The sequence below is a fragment of the Pagrus pagrus genome, assembly GCF_965226575.1.
Source record: "Pagrus pagrus genome assembly, chromosome: 9".
NCBI classification, from domain to species: domain Eukaryota; kingdom Metazoa; phylum Chordata; class Actinopteri; order Spariformes; family Sparidae; genus Pagrus; species Pagrus pagrus.
In genome coordinates this window covers 7720775-7740383 of record NC_140193.1, presented here as the reverse complement: position 1 = coordinate 7740383, position 19609 = coordinate 7720775, and the positions used below count along the sequence as shown (strand labels likewise).

General features: G+C 35.6%; 3 protein-coding genes across 3 annotated transcripts; all 3 read left to right on the top strand.

Moving 5' to 3' along the window:
* Positions 1 to 4501: 4501 nt before the first annotated feature.
* On the top strand, positions 4502 to 12809 carry LOC311262875 (olfactory receptor 11H6-like; the record flags this gene model as incomplete). The annotated part of the gene is made up of 2 exons (XM_084362626.1): positions 4502 to 4657; positions 12174 to 12809. The coding sequence occupies 2 exons, from the start codon at positions 4502 to 4504 to the stop codon at positions 12807 to 12809; spliced, it is 792 nt and encodes a 263-aa protein (XP_084218752.1).
* Positions 8150 to 9082, top strand: LOC311262848 (olfactory receptor 2A7-like; the record flags this gene model as incomplete). Its single annotated transcript, XM_084362597.1, has 1 exon — positions 8150 to 9082. One exon carries the CDS (start codon positions 8150 to 8152, stop codon positions 9080 to 9082), a length of 933 nt encoding a protein of 310 aa, XP_084218723.1.
* Positions 12810 to 13808: 999 nt separating the features above from the next.
* Positions 13809 to 18419, top strand: LOC311262874 (olfactory receptor 11H6-like; the record flags this gene model as incomplete). The annotated part of the gene is made up of 3 exons (XM_084362625.1): positions 13809 to 13817; positions 14853 to 15005; positions 17790 to 18419. 3 exons carry the CDS (start codon positions 13809 to 13811, stop codon positions 18417 to 18419), a joined length of 792 nt encoding a protein of 263 aa, XP_084218751.1.
* Positions 18420 to 19609: the final 1190 nt, after the last annotated feature.

Here is a 19609-nt window from a genome sequence, read left to right as displayed (position 1 = left end):
TGACTTCTGTCTTATATACAGTATTAAAGAAACTTAAAGTCTTATGTCTAATGTTCTTCCTTAAATTTGCACTTTTTAACCAGCTGTTTGCTGTGGCTGTTTGAGTTACATGTAATATCCTCAAGGGTTTTCGCACATTAAGCAGATGTGAGCTTGTTAATCCTTGAAGAATGTCTTTTTAGCTGAAAGTTTTCATTTCATTTAACTGAAATTTACATAATTTTTTAGGAATTGGAATTTTCTTAGATTTAGGGTGCTGAATCATGTGTAATCTCAAATATGTTGAAAAAACAAATTATTCACATTTAGACAATGGTATACTCAGTTGTATACTGATTACTGTTGTTGAACATGTTTGTGCACATCTCAGGTAATTCATTGAAAAAAAATTTGACATGACATTATTGCATGCCAGACTGTGCAGTCAGTTCACATTCTGCCTTCATGTATTTAAGAACAAAATAGATGGAATAAAACCCAAAAATGTATTTAATCCTTTTTTGTAGTATACTTCTCAATGACCTGCTCGTGATTTAACACAAATAAGTTGAAGGCACAGTGTGTCAGGTTTAGTCACATCTAGAGGTGATGTTGCACATTTCAACCATTTTAAGGTTAAAATACAATAATGAATTATGAAGATTATATTCCATTTTTGCCAATATATCCCCACTGAGTCTACACACAGGACCTTTGGTCTGGATGACTGAGGCCAAGATTTTCAAATCCAAATCAGATCCAAAGCTTTAAGAAAAGACAGTTTGGAAAAGGAAAATGTATAACCCAGCCCTACCCTCTAACCTTAAAGTTACTCAGGCAGAATGTGGAGACACTTTTTGGTCTGCCAACGGAGGCAATAACAAAGTTGTAACACGCTGGGTTGGTGTTATGCCAGCGCTGCTTGGTTCAGTTTAAAAAAAACAAATGCACTATTGTAGAATCTCTGTGTAAAAAAGGCTTACAAAAGATTCAATATCAGTTGACAGGAGACGTCCTGAAATAAGGGTTTTTATCACACTTCTGTCTCATTATCCCTTATCTACAGGGCAACATAACTAAAAATGTGTTCATCTTATCCACTCCCCCATATACATTAGTATAAAAAGGGCCGCCCCTGGCCAAATTGGGGCCCTAAGCAGAATTTTATTTTGAGGCCCCCCCTCCCCATTACAAAATGACTCTTTCAACAATGGAACAAGCCTTTTACAGATGCACACGTCTGCATTTTCTGGATGCAAAGTCATCAATGAGGTCATCATATGACAGCTGCTGTGCCACTTCTGAGTTGATGCTTATGATAGCCAGGCCACTCAAGCGTTCTTGCGCCATTGATGAGCTTCAGTTTTTGCTCAGCAAAGGCAACTGTAACAGGGAGAGTTACTGCAATGGGATTAGCCTCCTCACAAAGATTAAAATGCAATTAATGCAAATACGACTACAACTAATAATAATCATTATGATTTGATTTGATGATATTTCAATATTTAAATATTTTTACATTTAGTACTTAGGTTCTATATTCCTACACTGCTGTTTGCTGCTGCAATGCTTTGAATTTCTCCATTGTGGGTCAAATAAAGGATTATCTTAATTTATCTTATTTTATTTAATCTTATACTGTTATGAATTAAATTCACCAAAAGATGGCGACATTTTACCTCCATAAAAATAGCCCAAAACCTCTATTGATAGCATAGATTGATAGGCTATAAACCTGAGCCAACATAAGACCACCAACTGGTCAATTAACCGCTCTTTTTTCAACAGAGGTGAATGTAGATGCAGTTAACAAGACATTCAATAAATGATAATCAGGGCCGCTGGAAAATTTAATCTCCAGTCCACATCTAGACAGAATTATCCCCTCTTCTGTCTCATGATCAGCATGCTAGCAGCTGGGGTGTTTATGCCACAAAGTTTTCTTTTTTATTTCAACAACATACCCACCTTCAAGTGAAGCACAAGCCTCCTCTTGTTTAGACTTTGTCTTTCTTTTGCTTGCTCCCGATTCATATTGCCGTTTGGAGGCCATCTCTCCACCTGCATACAACTGCCTGTCGCACGGCAACGTGTGCGGTGTGAGATTACTCGTCTCTTTTTTTTTCTCTCCTGCCTCGGGCTGACTCGGTGCTCTACGCGCCTCACAGCAGCGATGCGCATCCTTTGCGCATTTGCAGAGAATGTGTCCCCTTGCGCAAAATGGGGCCCCCCACGGATCATGGGGCCCTACGCACAGCGCGTGTTCTGCGTTTAGGGAGGGGCGGCGCTGAGTATAAATAGCCTACTACGAAGTGCCTGTTTTACCACTGCTTAAGAATGTAGATCTGGTTTACACTCCATCAACCCCAGCTCACTGTGATCCAAGATAGCGTTAGGTTTGCTACAACACATTTGTTTGTTTAATTAATTTTTACTTGTGTTGAAATGTTGAAATTAGCGTTGTAACAATACCAAAAGCTCACGGTATGATATTTATCATGATATTTAAAAATAGAAGAAAAAGATGACTTGGACAGTGTCCTTTGATAATAATAAATGTGATGTGTACAGCTGTTCATGTTATCTCTTATTCTTGATGCCATGTTCAAACTGTAATAATGTACTCATATGCCTTCAGTGATCTGTCAGTGCTTGCAGTCATGGCTAAGACAGATATGTGACTATATGTCGACCCCTGGAGTACCACTCTGTCATGGCAAAGCAAACATTCATCACGTTAGTCTGTTTCTCTTGGATGACACCTTTTTGTGTGTTTGTGTTTCTAACATCAAGATTAAAGTTATGCAGCCCATGTATCACCAGATTTTATTTAAAGTGTAACTAAACCCCTAGGTTTTGGCTGAGGTGCATCTAGGCTGGAAATTCAAAAAATGCCTTGATTGTGGGCGGGGCTCCAGGAGCAGTTAAGACATGTCCAGTCACTCTGTGCAGCCCCCACCCCCTTCCCACACCACTACACACGCAAAAACACACACAGAGGGGCGGGGCGAACAGTGGTGGCTCGTGATGTAAGCTGCCTCCAAAACGTCATCGGCCTCCATCTCAGCCAATAGCAAAATTCGATTGTAATAGCTGGGTTTCAACCCATAGAGGGCAGTCACTCTTACATTTTTACAACAAAATACACCAAATTGAAATACTTTGACTAAAATGTCAAGAGTTAGACCAGAATACATCAACAACACTACTTCATACCCAAATACATTTGTTTTCAGCAGAAAAAAGTGGTTTGGGGGTTTAGTTACACTTTAATGAATTGAATGATTGTTAAACTCGCTTGTTTCCCAGCTGAAACTGCTGTTCACAACATAACAGACATACATAACAACAATCATTTATGTATTTCATGGTATATTCATAGTTCTATCCTACATGCATCTCATTAAAACATGTGCAGATTCCATTGAAAACAGGGCAAAGTTCATTCAAACATGTGTGCCACATTTAACCTCCTTGCTCACTGGTTCAAAAGATTTCACTCAAGCCTTTAAAAACTTTGTTGAAAAAGAATGTCTTGTCATACCTCCCTTAATAAACCCATTAATTTACAGTTTCAAATTGACCCAGATTCGAAATAGAATTATGGTTGTTCTAACTTTAAAAAATAAATGACTTCTGTCTTATATACAGTATTAAAGAAACTCCTACTGTATGTTAAACCACCAGCAACAGTTACGGTAGACAGCGTTGCTGTTCCCAAGTTATAATACAAAAGGTATTCAGAGATTAATTGCATAAAATAATGGACACAAAATAATAGTATATGTTTTAATCCGAGCAGCACGGCGACGCAGTGGTTAGTGCTGTTGTTCCTATTTGTTGTTCCTGTGGCATCCAGAAGGTGTTGTCCCTCTGTCCTGTACTGCTTATTTTACTCCATGTTTTCTTGGCATCCTGTTGGTCCTAACGTGTTTCTGTATTTCCTCTTTTGAATGTAAAATTTTGCAGTGCACAATAGGAGACATGTATTAACTAAAAGGACCAAAATTTAGACTGTCCACACAACAGGCCGCTCTCAAACATCTTTGTGAAACCTGAGCGAGGAGCTTGTTTATTGTCAAAGCCTTAATAGCATGAATAGCCTACAGTGTGCTGAAGAAATCATTTTCCAGGTGATGAAAATTATACATTTGATTGAAGAGTTCTGCTCTACAAGTGCCATAAAGTTCTATATTGTTATTTTCATGTGCTGCATTTACAGTAGATTGCATCATCCTGAAAATAAGAGGATTGATTGGCTGGTTTGATTTCTAAGCGTGAGTTGATGTAGTCATACAAAATATTAAAAAGTGAGGAGAGAGAGCAGACACTGTGAGGGACAGAGTTACCCTTCACAGGAACAAGGTTTCTAACCATGATGGATAATGTTTCTCAAATAAGAATGTTTTTTCTTTTAGGTTTAAATGAAACAAATAACCACAGATTTACTCTCTTCTTTCTCACTTTACTGTGTTACTGTGTGATTTTGCTGGTAAATATTTCTGTTATTGTGACCATCATCATGGATCAAAACCTGCATGAACCAATGTATATTTTACTATGTACTTTTTGCATGAATGGACTTTATGGGACAACAGGTTTCTACCCCAAGTTTCTCTGGGATCTGCTTTCTCCTGTTCATGTTATCTCTTATTCTGGATGTCTTGTTCAGGCTCAAGTAATTATCTCATTTGTCTGCGCTGATTTGTCTGTTCTTTCTGTCATGGCATATGACAGATATGTGGCTATATGTCGACCACTGCAGTACCACTCTGTCATGTCAAAGCAAAGACTCATTACATTAGTATGTTTCTCTTGGCTAGCGCCTGTTTTCATTGTAGCTGCAAATATTTTCCTGACATCTAGATTAAGGTTATGCAGCCCATATATCACTGGATTTTTTTGTGTGAATTGGACGATTGTTAAACTTGCTTGTTTCCCAGCTGAAACTGCTGTTAACAACATAGCTGCATACATTATGATAATCATTTATTTATTTCATGGTTTATTCATAGTTTTGTCCTACATGTATCTCATTAAAACATGTGAAAATTCTATAGAGAACAGGGCAAAATTCATGCAAACATGTGTGCCACATTTAACCTCCTTATTCACTTTCCTTGCAAGTCTGCTTTTTAATGTAATTATTTTGCGATTTGGTTCAAAAGATTTCCCTCAAACCTTTAAAAACGCTGTTGCAATAGAAATTCTTGTCACACCTCCCTTAATAAATCCATTAATTTACGGGTTCAAATTGACCAAAATTCGAAACAGAGTTCTGGGTGTTCTTACTTTAAGATTTAAATGACTTTGAGGAAACTTAAAGTCCTATATCTGATGTTCTTCCCTAAATTTGCACCGTTTAACCAGCTGATTGCTGTGGCTGTTGGAGTTACATGTAATATCGTCAAGAGTTTTTGCACATTCAGCAAACATGAGCTTGTTAATCCTTAAAGAATGTCTTTTTAGCTGAAAGTTTAATTTCATTTAACTGAAATGTGAATTGATTTGTGGGAAGGGGAATTTAGGTTTAGGGTGTTGAATCATATGCTTCTCTATCTTTTTTGGTGACGCTTTTAGAAATGATGATGATTAGATGTTGTGTTCTGTTTTAGCTTAATTTTGAATATTCACATTATTCACATTTAGCCAATGTTCTACTCAGTTGTATAGTGATTCCTGTTGTTGAACATCTCAGGTAATTCATGCAAAAAGTGTTTTCATGACATTATTTAATTGTCATTCATCGTGCTGTACTGTGTGCAATGATCTGCCTACATATATTTAAACTGCAGTACAAAAACAATCCTGCTCTTTTATTTCCAAGTCTTCATAATTACATGGATCATCAACTGATGAGGACGCTGAGTTTTTGCAAAGGACATGAAGCTTTATAGCCTCAGTCTTTTAGTATATCATGTATGTAGCAATTGCACTTTCAAGACCTTTCTCGATCAAGAAAGTATTTTTTACAAAGACATTTTTGTAAAAAATGGCCTTGACGCAGTTTTCAACTATTAAGAAATGGGCTACTTAGCGAGCAAGCTACAATAAAATATGTCAACTGCAAAAGCAAGAAGTCATCTGAACTGGATGTAAATTGACGATCACTGGTGAGAAGTGACAATCCTGTTCTTATCTATCTCTGTGTGTAATTAAGCATTGTTTCAAATATTATTTACAATTCTGAGTGATAAACCTGCATTCAACTTACTTAAGCTAGTCTGGACGTGACGCCATGACTATGAACATCCAGTCCTTTGCTCTCGCATTGAGTGTTAGATAACCATGTATGCATGCAGTTTCCACTGATAATTGTGATAGACTTACCAGTCGGAATTTGTTGTACTTTTGAAGACAATCGGTGTTAAATTTTGGACAGAAAATAAACATGAGCAGTTGCTCATTTTTAATCAGCAACTAATTATATTAGCAGCTAGCATGCTAGCTAGCTAACATATACTCTAAGTTGGTAGAAAACATTGTCTCTAGTTGAGTTTTTGATGTTGACTCATATGAAACCTTGCAAGGGTCTTGTATGCATATATTCATTGATATGGATTCAAGCAGAAGGCAAGCGAACGCATGTTATTTTTACTGGATAAGAGCAGATTGGTAAAATTAGGTGAGGCTGGCAGTGTCGATTGGCAACATTTATGGTGGACAGCCTTGCCGTCCAATGTTAAAATATAAAAAGCTATTAATAGAATAATTACATAAAATAATATTATATACTATGTTTTTAATCCATTCTTTTTAAAGGACCTATTTGTAGGAAAAGTTGATTTTTGAGTCTTGTGTTGCAACTTCAGGGAATACTCCCCCTAGTGGTACATTTGAGTCGTGTAGGCTGTAGATTTTGTACATCTGATCCTCAGAAGTAGAAATTAGACAGGAAATGACGTTCAGTTGTTAATCCGTTCAAAGTTGGTCACATTGCATTCATGAAGCCTAGACAATCTACTGCCACCATTTACCTTCTTTTAGATGGAACCATCAGAAAGTTTTACAATACAGGAGTGTGTTATGTTCATATCAAGTGATTATTTGAATGAGTCATATCCACTATTTTGCAAAGTATGCAAGCAAAGTTTTAGTTATAGTAGCATGCATGTTGAATATATAGCACCTAATTGCAGCTAATATTCACCTTTTGTACTCATTCTATTTAATAGATGATAGATTATAGTGCTTAACATGGTTAAATAGGAAAGGAAAATTCTGCTTTAATAAACGTATCCTAAGCTAATCTGTACTTACCCTCTCATTTAACTGTAAGTTATCCTAATATCTGAAAAGAAAGAATATGGTGTTACCATGTGTCTTACCAATGTACATTTTTTACTTGTTACTTACCTGCTTACCTGTCCATGACCTTATACCTTATACCTTGTCTCATATTACTTTTGTGTCTTTCAGTTTTACATTTTGCCATATAAAAGCCTGCCAAATACAACACTCGACTGTTCCTTGGAGGAAATAGTATGGTTAAAGTCTCATTCCCTACTCATCAAAAACTGACACTGTGGGATTGCAGGACAGGTCAGCCGCCATCCCAAAGTGTCAGTTTTTGACAAATTCAGAGTAACACTTAAAATCTTTTTTTTTTTTTTAAATACATCCTTTAAAAGATACGACGTCACCACAGCAACATATTACCATGCCTGTTTTATTTTGCATTTTGCTTAGCATCCTGTTGGTCCTAGTGTTTCTGTATTTCCTCTTTTGAAATTGAAATTCTGCACTGTATGATCAGAGACATATATTAGACTAATAACAGCAAAATTTAGACTGGTAACACAACTGGCCGCTCTTAAACATAGTTGTGAAATCGAAAATTGGAGCAAGGAGCTAGTTTACTGTCAATGCCTTTATAGCATGAATAGCCTACAGTGTGCCAAAGAAATCATTTCCCAAGTGATAAAAATTATACATTTGAACATTGTTGGAGAATTCTGCTTTCCGAGTGCCATAAAGTTCTATATTGTTATTTTCATGCGCTGCATTTACAGTAGATTGCATCATCCTGAAAATAAGAGGATTGATTGGCTTGTTTGATTTCTAAGCGTGTGTGTCAACGTAGTCAGACAAGATATTAAAAAGTGAGGAGCGAGAGCAGACACTGTGAGGGACAGAGTTACCCTTCACAGGAACAACACGTTTTCTAACTATGATGGATAATGTTTCTCAATTAAGAATGTTTTTTCTTTTAGGATTAAATGAAACAAATAACCACAGATTTACTCTCTTCTTTCTCACTTTACTGTGTTACTGTGTGATTTTGCTGGTAAATATTTCTGTTATTGGGACCATCATCTTGGATAAAAACCTGCATGAACCAATGTATATTTTAGTATGTACTTTTTGCATGAATGCACTCTATGGGACAGCAGGTTTCTACCCCAAGCTTCTCTGGGATCTTCTTTCTCCTGTTCATGTTATCTCTTATTCTGGATGCCTTGTTCAGGCTCAAGTAATTATCTCATTTGCCTTCAGTGAGCTGTCTATTCTTTCCGTCATGGCATATGACAGATATGTGGCTATATGCCGACCACTGGAGTACCACTCTGTCATGTCAAAGCAAAGACTCACTGCATTAGTCTGTTTCTCTTGGATGACACCTTTTTGCATGGTGGGTATAAATGTGTTTCTAACATCTAGATTAAAGTTATGCAGCCCATATATCACCAGATTTTTTTGTATGAATTGGATGATTGTTAAACTTGCTTGTTTCCCAGCTGAAACTGCTGTTAATAACATAGTTACATACATAACAATAATCATTTATTTATTTCATGGTATATTCATAGTTCTATCCTACATGTATCTCATTAAAACATGTGCAGATTCTATAGAAAATCAGACAAAGTTCATGCAAACATGTGTGCCACATTTAACCTCCTTACTTATTTTTCTTGTAACTATACTTTCTGATGTAATTATTATGAGATATGGTTCAAAAGATTTACCTCAAGCCTTTAAAAACTTTGTTGCAATAGAAATTCTTGTCATACCTCCCTTGATGAACCCATTAATTTATGGTTTCAAATTGACCAAAATTCGAAACAGAATTATGGTTGTTCTTACTTTAAAAAGTCAATGACTTTTGTCTTATATACGGTATTAAAGAAACGTACAGTCCTATGTCTAATGTTCTTCATTATATTTGCACTGTTTAACCAGCTGTTTGCTGTGGCTGTCAGAGTTAAATATAATATCCTCAAGAGTTTTTGCACAGTTAGCAAACCTGAGCTTGTTAATCCTTGAAGAATGTCTTTTTAACTGAAAGTTTAAATTTTGTTAAACTGAAATTTGTGTTCATTTGTGTGAATGTTGTTCTTTCCTTCTTAAGATTTAGGGTTGCTGAATCATATGTATTGCTTGATATTCGGTGTAATTTTTGTGATGATGATGATTACGTGTTGTGACTCTAAAATATGTGCTCTTAATTTGCATGTTCATATTCATGTTTACAAAAAAATATATTATTTTCACAAACTCTGTGCGGTCAAGTAACTGTTTGCTGTCTTGTACTTAGATATAAAATAGATTGAATAAAAACTTGAAATTTATATCATACTCTTTTTGTAGCACATTTGTCAATGACCTGCAAGTGATAATTTCAAGATCCAGTGTGTAGGATTTAGTGGCATCTGGTGTTGAGATTGCAGATTGCACCACACTATAAGTGATTACATACTAGTGAAAACATAGTCATGACAATAATATTCAAGTACTGCCAATAGATCCCCATACATCCTACACATTGGAGCTTTAACACTAGGAAATAAAAGGAAAATTAGGTGAAGATTTTAAAAAACTTATTAGAACAGCTCCCCTTAATACAACAAATAACCACTGAACCTGTGGAACTAAGACCCAGAACTTAAGAAAAGAAATAAGACTGTATGAAAAAGGAAAATGTGTTGCAGTACTTTATTAAAGAAGTAAAAAAAATAAATGATGCTCAACTTTAAGCGTAAAAAGTTGTATGGTCAGCCCTTGGACCAACTTGCCGTTGAAGGCAAGGTCAGCCATTAAAGCGAAAATGTATTTAGAGGTATCTACTGTAAAAACTAATGTGTCAACTGCAGAATTTGTTTTTTCCGTGAACACTTACAAGGACTCAGCCTGCTAGCAGAACCCAGAAGTATTTATTACATTTACATTAAAATACGTGCTGGAAGTATATCCAATATGAAAGGTATTATGAAGATATCATAGCTTGTCTGTCCATTTCCTGTGTTCCTACTGCATATATTACTCCATGTTTCTTAGCATCCTGTTGGTCTTAGCTTGTTTCTGTGTTTCCTCTTTTAAATGTACATTTCTGCAGTGGACGATAGGAGACATGTATTAGACTAATAAAAGCAAAATTTAGACAGGCCACACAACAGCCATCTTGACACAGTTTTCAACTATTAAGAAAAGTGATGATCCTGTTCTTTTTTTATCTCTGTGTGTAATTAAGCATTGTTTCAAATATTATTAACAATTCTGAGTGGTAAACCTGAATTTGAGTTTATATAAGCTAGTCTGGATGTGATACCATGACTTCAGCTCTTTATAGAACATGCTGATACCGACTCAGTAGGCCTATACTTCCATCTACAAACATCCAGTCCTTTGCTCTGGCACTGACTGTTAGCTAAGCATGTATATATGCAGTTTCCAGTGATAACTGTGACAGACTTACCAGATGGAATTTGTTGTACTTTTGAAGACAATGGTTGTTAAACTTTGGACAGAAAAAAACAGGAGCAGTTGCTTGTTTTTACTGTAATCAGTGACTGATTTTGTTAGCAGCTAGCAAGCTAGCTAGCTAACATTAACTCTAAGTTGGTTGATAAAATGATCTCTAGTTGACTCATCAAACTTTACAAGGGTCTTGTATGCACGAATGGATTGATATGGATTCAGGCTGATGGTGGATAGCCAAACTGATATCATTGTAGTGGATGAGAGCAGAACGGTAAAATTAGGTGAGGCCGGCATGATGGCCGGCAAAGGTAACGGTAGACAACGTTGCTGTCCAAAATTAAAATACAAAAAGCTATTCAAAGAATAATTGCATGAAATAATATAATATGTTTTAATCCATCCTTTTTAAAGACCTATTTGTAAGAAAAGTTGATTATTGAGTCTCATTCCCAACTGGTCAAAAACTGACAGGTAGACCGCCATCCTAAAGCTTCACTTCTTGACAAATTGAGAGTGAGACTTAGAAATCTGTTGGTTTTTTTTTACAAATACGAACTTTAAAAGATACGAGATCACCACTGCAACATATTAAAATGCCTGTGTTATTTTGCAGTTGAGCGATTTTGTCTAACTACTTGTTTTTCATGTACCGTCCAGAAGGTGTTGTCCCTCTGTCCTACTGAATATATTACTCAATGTTTCTTAGCATCCTGTGGGTCTTCACATTTTCCTGTATTTCCGTATTTTTGTATTTTTTTTTTGTATTTAGAAATTTTGCAGTGCACGATAGGAGATGTGTTAGACTAATAAGAGCATAATGTAGAAGGGCCACACAACAGGTCGCTCTAACACATCTTTGTGAAACCAGAGAGAGGCGCTAGTTTAATTTCAAAGCCTTAATAGCATAAATAGCATACAGTGTGCCAAATAAATCATTTTCCAAGTGATGAAAATTATACATTTGAACATTGTTGGAGAGTTCTGCTCTCCAAGTGCCATAAAGTTCTATATTGTTATTTTCATGTGCTGCTCTTACAGTAGATTGCATCATCTTGAAAATAAGAGGATTGATTGGCTGGTTTGATTTCTAAGCGTGTGTGTTGATGTAGTCAGACAAGATATTAAAAAGTGAGTAGAGAGAGCAGACACTGTGAGGGACAGAGTTACCCTTCACAGGAACAACAAGTTTTCTAACCATGATGGATAATGTTTCTCAAATAAGAATGTTTTTTCTTTTAGGTTTAAATGAAACAAATAACCACAGATTTACTCTCTTCTTTCTCACTTTACTGTGTTACTGTATGATTTTGCTGGTAAATATTTCTGTTATTGTGACCATCATCATGGATAAAAACCTGCATGAACCAATGTATATTTTAGTATGTACTTTTTGCATGAATGGACTTTATGGGACAGCAGGTTTCTACTCCAAGTTTCTCTGGGATCTGCTTTCTTCTGTTCATGTTATCTCTTATTCTGGATGTCTTGTTCAGGCTCAAGTAATTGCCTCATTTGCCTTCAGCGATCTGTCTATTCTTTCCGTCATGGCATATGACAGATATGTGGCTATATGTCGACCCCTGGAGTACCACTCTGTCATGTCAAAGCAAAGACTCATTATGTTAGTCTGTTTCTCTTGGATGACACCGTTTTGCATTGTGGGTCTAAATTTGTTTTTAACATCTAGGTTAAAGTTATGCAGCCCATATATCACCAGATTGTATTGTATGAATTGGATGATTGTTAAACTCGCTTGTTTCCCAGCTGAAACTGTTGTTCACAACATCGTTACATACATAACAATAATCTTTTACATATTTCATGGTTTATTCATAGTTCTATCCTACATGTTTCTCATTAAAACATGTGCAAATTCTATAGAAAACAGGGCAAAGTTCATGCAAACATGTGTGCCACATTTAATCTCCTTACTCATTTTTCTTGAAAGTATACTTTTTGATGTCATGTTTATGCGATTTGGTTCAAAAGATTTCCCTCAAGCCTTTAAAAACTTTGGTGCAATAGAAATTCTTGTCATACCTCCCTTAATAAATCCATTAATTTACGGTTTCAAGTTGACCAAAATTCGAAATAGAGTTCTGGGTGTTCTTACTTTAAAAATGAATTGAATTCTCTCTTATATATTAAGGAAACTTATAGTCTTATGTCTAATGTCCGTCTTTGAATTTGCACTGTTTAACCAGCTGTTTGCTGTGGCTGTTGGGGTTACATGTAATATCTTTACATCTACATTTAGCAAACGTGAGCTTATTAATCATTGTGTTTTTTTGTGTCATGTATTTTTAGCTAAAAGTTTCAATTCATTGAACTGAAATTTGCATTGATTTTTGGGAATAGGACGTTTACTGTGTGAAATGATGTGTCTACATGTATTTAAACTGCAATACAAAAACAATCCTGCTCCTTTACTTCCAAGTCTTCATAATTACATGGATCATCAACAGATGACGATGCTGACTACTTTTCAAAGGACATGAAGGTTTATAGCCTCAGTCTTTTAGCATAATGTCATGCATGTAGCAAATGCACCTTCAAGATATTTTGTTTATGAAGAACTTTTTATTGAACAGGGAAGTCATTTCAAACAGAGTCACCTTGACACAGTTTTCAACTGTTAAGAAATGGCCTACTTAGCGAACAAGCTATAATAAAATCTGTTAACAGATTGTTTATTGACGATCACTGGCCAGAAGTGACAATCCTGCTCTTATCCATCTCTGTGTATAATTAAGCATTGTTTCAATTATTATTAACAATTCTGAGTGGTAAACCTGCATTTGAGTTATATAAGCTAATCTGGACGTGACACCATGACTTCAGCTCTTTACTGAACGTGCTGATGCTGACTCAGTAGGCCTATACTTCCTTCTACGATCATCCAGTTCCTTGCTCTGGGATTGACTTGTGAAAGACTTACCAATCGGAATTTGTTGTACTTTAGAAGACAATGGTTGTTAAACTTTGGACAGAAAAAAACATGAGCAGTTGCTCATTTTTAGTCAGTAACTGATTTTATTAGCAGCTAGCTAGCTAACTTTTTCTCTAACTTTGTTGATGACATTGTTTCTAGTTGAGTTTTTGCTGTTAACACATATCTATAACCTTGCATGGGTCTTGTATGCATGTGTGCATTGATTTGGATTCAGACAGACGTTAGACAGCAAACCTGATATCATTGTAGTGGACGACAGCAGAACAGGGTGGAGGGCGTTGCAGTTGAGATTTAGATTACAAAAACCTAGTAATAGAATAATTGCATAAAATAATATTATATATTATCATTTCATCCATTCTTTTTAAGGGACCTATTTGTAAGAAAAGTAGATTTTCGAGTCTCATTCCCAAATGATCAAAAAGCCGCAATTCCAAAGTTTGTCTTGTGACAAATACATCCTTCAAAAAATACGATGACACCAGTGCAACATATTGCCATGTCTGTTTTTGTTTTTTATTTACACTTGATCGAATTTGTCTCTGTTTTTCCTGATCCATCCAGTAGGTGTTGTCCCTCTTTCCTACTGAATATATTACATTTTACCATCCCATTGGTCCTCACAGTTTTCTGTATTTCTTCTTTTAGATTTGAAATTCTGCAGAGTACGATAGGAGACGTTGATTAGAATCAAAGGGGAAAATTTAGACAGGCCACTCTAAAACATCTTTGTGAAACCGGAGTGAGGAGCTAGTTTATTGCCAAAGCCTTAATAGCATAAATCACCTACAGTGTGCCAAATAAATCAATTTCCAAGTGATGAAAATTATACATTTAATGGCAGTTCAAGAGTTCTGCTCTACAAGTGTCATAAAGGTCTACATTGTTATTTTCATGCGCTGCATTTACAGTAGATTGCATCATCCTGAAAATAAGAGGATTGATTGGCTGGTTTGGTTTCTAAGCGTGTGTGTTGATGTGGTCAGACAAGATATTAAAAAGTGAGTAGAGAGAGCAGACACTGTGAGGGACAGAGTTACCCTTCACAGGAACAACACGTTTTCTAACCATGATGGATAATGTTTCTCAAATAAGAATGTTTTTTCTTTCAGGATTAAATGAAACAAATAACCACAGATTTACTCTCTTCTTTCTCACTTTACTGTGTTACTGTGTGATTTTGCTGGTAAATATTTCTGTTATTGTGACCATCATCAAGGATAAAAACCTGCATGAACCAATGTATATTCTACTATGTACTTTTTTCATGAATGGACTTTATGGGACAACAGGTTTCTACCCCAAGTTTCTCTGGGATCTGCTTTCTCCTGTTCATGTTATCTCTTATTCTGGATGTCTTGTTCAGGCTCAAGTAGTTATCTCATTTGCCTTCAGTGAGCTGTCTATTCTTTCCGTCATGGCATATGACAGATATGTGGCTATATGTCGACCACTTGAGTACCACTCTGTCATGTCAAAGCAAAGACTCACTGCATTAGTCTGTTTCTCTTGGATGACGCCTTTTTGCATGGTGGGTATGAATATGTTTCTAACATCTAGATTAAAGTTATGCAGCCCATATCTCACCGGATTTTTTTGTATGAATTGGATGATTGTTAAACTTGCTTGTTTCCCAGCTGAAACTGCTGTTCACAACATCGTTACATACGTAACAATAATCTTTTACTTATTTCATGGATTACTCACTGTTCTATCCTACATGTATCTCATTAAAACATGTGCAGATTCTATAGAAAACAGGGCAAAGTTCATGCAAACATGTGTTCCACATTTAACCTCCTTACTCATTTTTCTTGTAGCTATACTTTTTGATGCAATGACTATGCGTTTTGGTTCAAAAGATTTCCCTCAAGTCTTTAAAAACTTTGTTGAAATAGAAATTTTTGTCATACCTCCCTTAATAAATCCATTAATTTATGGTTTCAAATTGACCACAATTCGAAACAGAATTATGGTTGTTCTTACTTTACAAAATAAATGACTTCTGTCTTACATACAGTATTAAAGAAACTTAAAGTCCTATGTCTAATGTTTTAAATTTGCCCTGGTTAACCAGCTGTTTGCTGTGGCTGTTGGAGTTTCATGTAATATCCTCAAGGGTTTTTGCACATTAAGCAGATATGAGCTTGTGAATCCTTGAAGAATGTCTTTTTAGCTGAAAGTTTCAATTCTTTTCACTGAAATTTGCATTGATCTTTTGGAATGGGAATTTTTTTTGATTTAGGGTGCTGAATCATTTGTATTGCTATCTTATTTGGAGACGATCTTAAAATGACAATGATTAGGTGTTGTGCTCTTTGTGAGCTTCAGTTTGAATATCCAAATTATTCACACATAGACAATGGTCTACGCAGTTGTATTGATTATTGTTGTTGAACATGTGTGTGCACATCTCAGGAAATTCATGCAAAAAAGTTTAATATGACAATATTGCACACCACACTGTGCAGTCAGTTTAAAAAGGTTAAAGTTGGTTCAGTTTAAAAAAACAAATGCACTATTGTAGAATCTCTGTGTAAATGAGGCTTATGATAGATTCAATATCAGTTGACAGGAGACGTCCTGAAATAACAGTAGAAGTTTTTATCAAACTTCTGTCTCATTATCCCCTGTCTGCAGGGCAACATAACTAAAAATGTGTTCATCTTATCCACTCACCCATATATATTAGTATAAATAGCCTACTACGAAGTGCCTGTTTTACCACTGCTTAAGGACTACTGGTTTACACTTCATCAACCCCAGCTCACTGTGATCCAAAATAGCATTAGGTTTGCTACAACATGTTTGTTAGTTTAATTAATTTTTACTTGTGTGGAAATGTTAAAATTAGCGTTGTAACAATACCAAAAGCTCACGGTATGATATTTATCACGATATTTTTAAAAAAAGGAAAAGATGACTTGAACAGTGTCCTTTGATTATAAATGTGATGTGTACAGCTGTTCATGTTATCTCTTATTCTGGATGCCTTGTTCAAACTGTAATAATATACTCATATGCCTTCAGTGATCTGTCTATTCTTTTAGTCATGGCATATGACAGATACGTGGTTATATGTCGACCCCTGGAGTACCACTCTGTCATGTTAAAGCAAACTTTCATGAAGTTAGTTTGTTTCTCTTGGATGACAACTTTTTGCATGATGGGTATATAAAGGCTTCTAACATCAAGATTGAATGTATGCAGCCCATACCTCACCAGGCTTTCTTGTGTGAATTGGATTATTGTTAAACTTGCTTGTTTTCCAGCAGAACCTGCTGTTAACAATATAGTTGGACATATATAAAAGGTCATTTACTCCTTTCATGTTTTATTTACATTTTAGTCCTAAGTGTACCTCATTAAAATATGTGTGAATTATATAATAAACAGGGCAAAGTTCATGTAAACGTGTGCCACATTTAACCTGGTCGAAAACCTGGTAACCGGTGGAAACTATTGTTCCATCCTTGGATTAATCATCCATTAGCTTGATAACACTGGGTTTGCCTATGAGAAAGGGCATTGCTTGCTGTTCATAGTCAATGGCCACATGTTTGTTATAATGTACAACTTGATCTGACAAATAATAGAGTACCATTATATCACCCTTATGTTGTAGTTGAAGGTTTCACCACTCGATGTCACTGTTGGTATTTTGCACTAGCTGTGGATTAAGGTTGTATACCTTAATCACTGGTTGGTTGGTTGGTTGGTTGGTTGGTTTGAATTCCCAGCTCATGTGCTGCCGTACTCAGACAACATATTAATAACATGTAGGTGAGGAAACAGAGACTAGGTTAAGCATGGGGGTACATGACAAAGGGAAAAAGTACACAGTTTTCTAACAGTGATGGATAATGTCTCTCTTATAACAACTTTTTTTCTTTCAGGTTTACATGAAACAATGAACTACCGACTGGCTCTCTTCTCTCTCGCTTTACTGTGTTACTGTTTGACTTTGCTGATTAATGTAACTGTTATTGTGGCCATCATCTTGGATAAAAACCTGCATGAACCCATGTATATTCTACTGTGCACTTTTTGCATGAATGCACTTTATGGGACAACAGGTTTCTACCCCAAGTTTTTCTGGGATCTGCTTTCTCCTGTTCATGTTATCTCTTATTCTGGATGTCTTTTTCAGGCTCAGGTAATGTACTCATTTGCCTGCGCTGATCTGTCTATTCTTTCTGTCATGGCATATGACAGATATGTGGCTATATGTCGACCACTGGAGTACCACTCTGTCATGTCAAAGCAAAGACTCATCAAGTTAGTGTGTTACTCTTGGATAACACCTTTTTGCATCATAGGCACAAATATTTTTCTAACATCGAGATTAAAGTTATGCAGCCCATATATCGCCAGGCTTTTTTGTGTGAATTGGATTATAGTTAAACTTGCTTGTTTCCCAGCTGAAACTACAGTAAACAACATAGTTGCATACATAACGATAATCATTTATGTCTTTCATGGATTTTTTATAGTTTGGTCCTACATGTATCTCATTAAAACATGTGTGAATTCAATAGAAAACAGGGCAAAGTTCATGCAAACATGTGTGCCACACTTAACCTCCTTACTCATTTTTCTTGTGACTATACTTCTTGATATAATGCTTATTCGATATGGTTCAAAAGATTTACCTCAAGCCTTCCGAAACTTTACTGCAATAGAATTTCTTGTCATACCTCCTCTTGTTAATCCTCTTATTTATTGTTTTAAATTATCAAAAATTCGAAAGAGAATTTTCTGTGTTGTCACTATCAAACCTACTTAATATGTATATATACATTATATATTCTCTTGCAAATTAAGGAACCAGTGTCTCTGCTCTTAGAGAGAGTCAGAGTCCCATCATTGCCAAAAGTCTTGGCTATAATATCCACGTCATGTAAAAACCTGAGTGTATATTTTGAAGTTGTATGCACAATGAATTCTGCATATATTGATGCCATGAAATGTTTCACTTCTGTGTTTTTTCTCTTTTTCTTCAAGATTTTAAGTGATGTACTAAATGCCTTTTTTGGGTGTGTGTAATACTCTCCTGCTAATGCTCTGGCAAACTGTGTTATTCCTTCTGTTTAAAATGTATGATGATATAACACAGTGGTTGCATCGAACATGTTTTTGCTGTTTAATCTTTATCTGTCTTTTAGTCGTTTTATTTGTATGTTTTATACATTACGAAAAACATTGACTTTTCGTAATGTACCTCAATCATAACCTTAATCTTAAAAAGATTAGCACTAACGGCATAGTTGTATACATAAATATCAGCATTTATTTAATTCATGCTTTATTAATAGTTCTATCCTACATGTATATCATTAAAACATGTGCAAATTCTATAGTAAACAGGGCAAAGTTCATGCAAACATGTGTGCCACATTTAACCTCCTTACTCATTTTTCTTGTAACTCTGCTTTTTGAAATGATGATTATGCATTTTTGATCCAAAAGATATCCCTCAAACCTTTAAAAACTTTGTTGCAATAGAAACTCTTGTCATACCTCCCTTAATGAATCCATAAATTTATGGTTTCAAATTGACCAAAATTTGAAACAGAATTCTGGGTGCTCTTAATTAAAAACTAAATGACTTCTGTCTTATGTATTAAAGAAACTTAAAGTCCTATGTCTGATTTTCTTCCTTAAATTTGCACTGTTTAACCAGCTGTTTGCTGTGGCTGTTGGAGTTACATGTAATATCCTCAAAGGATTTTGCATATTAGGCAAAAGTGAGCTTGTTAATCCTCGAAGAATGTCTTTTTAGCTGAAAGTTTTCATTCATTTAACTAAAAATGTGTTCATCTTATCCACTCACCCATATATATTAGTATAAATAGCCTACTACGAAGTGCCTGTTTTACCACTGCATAAGAACTACTGATTTACGCTCCATCAACCCCAGCTCACTGTGATCCAAGATAGCGTTAGGTTTGCTACAACACGTTTGTTAGTTTAATT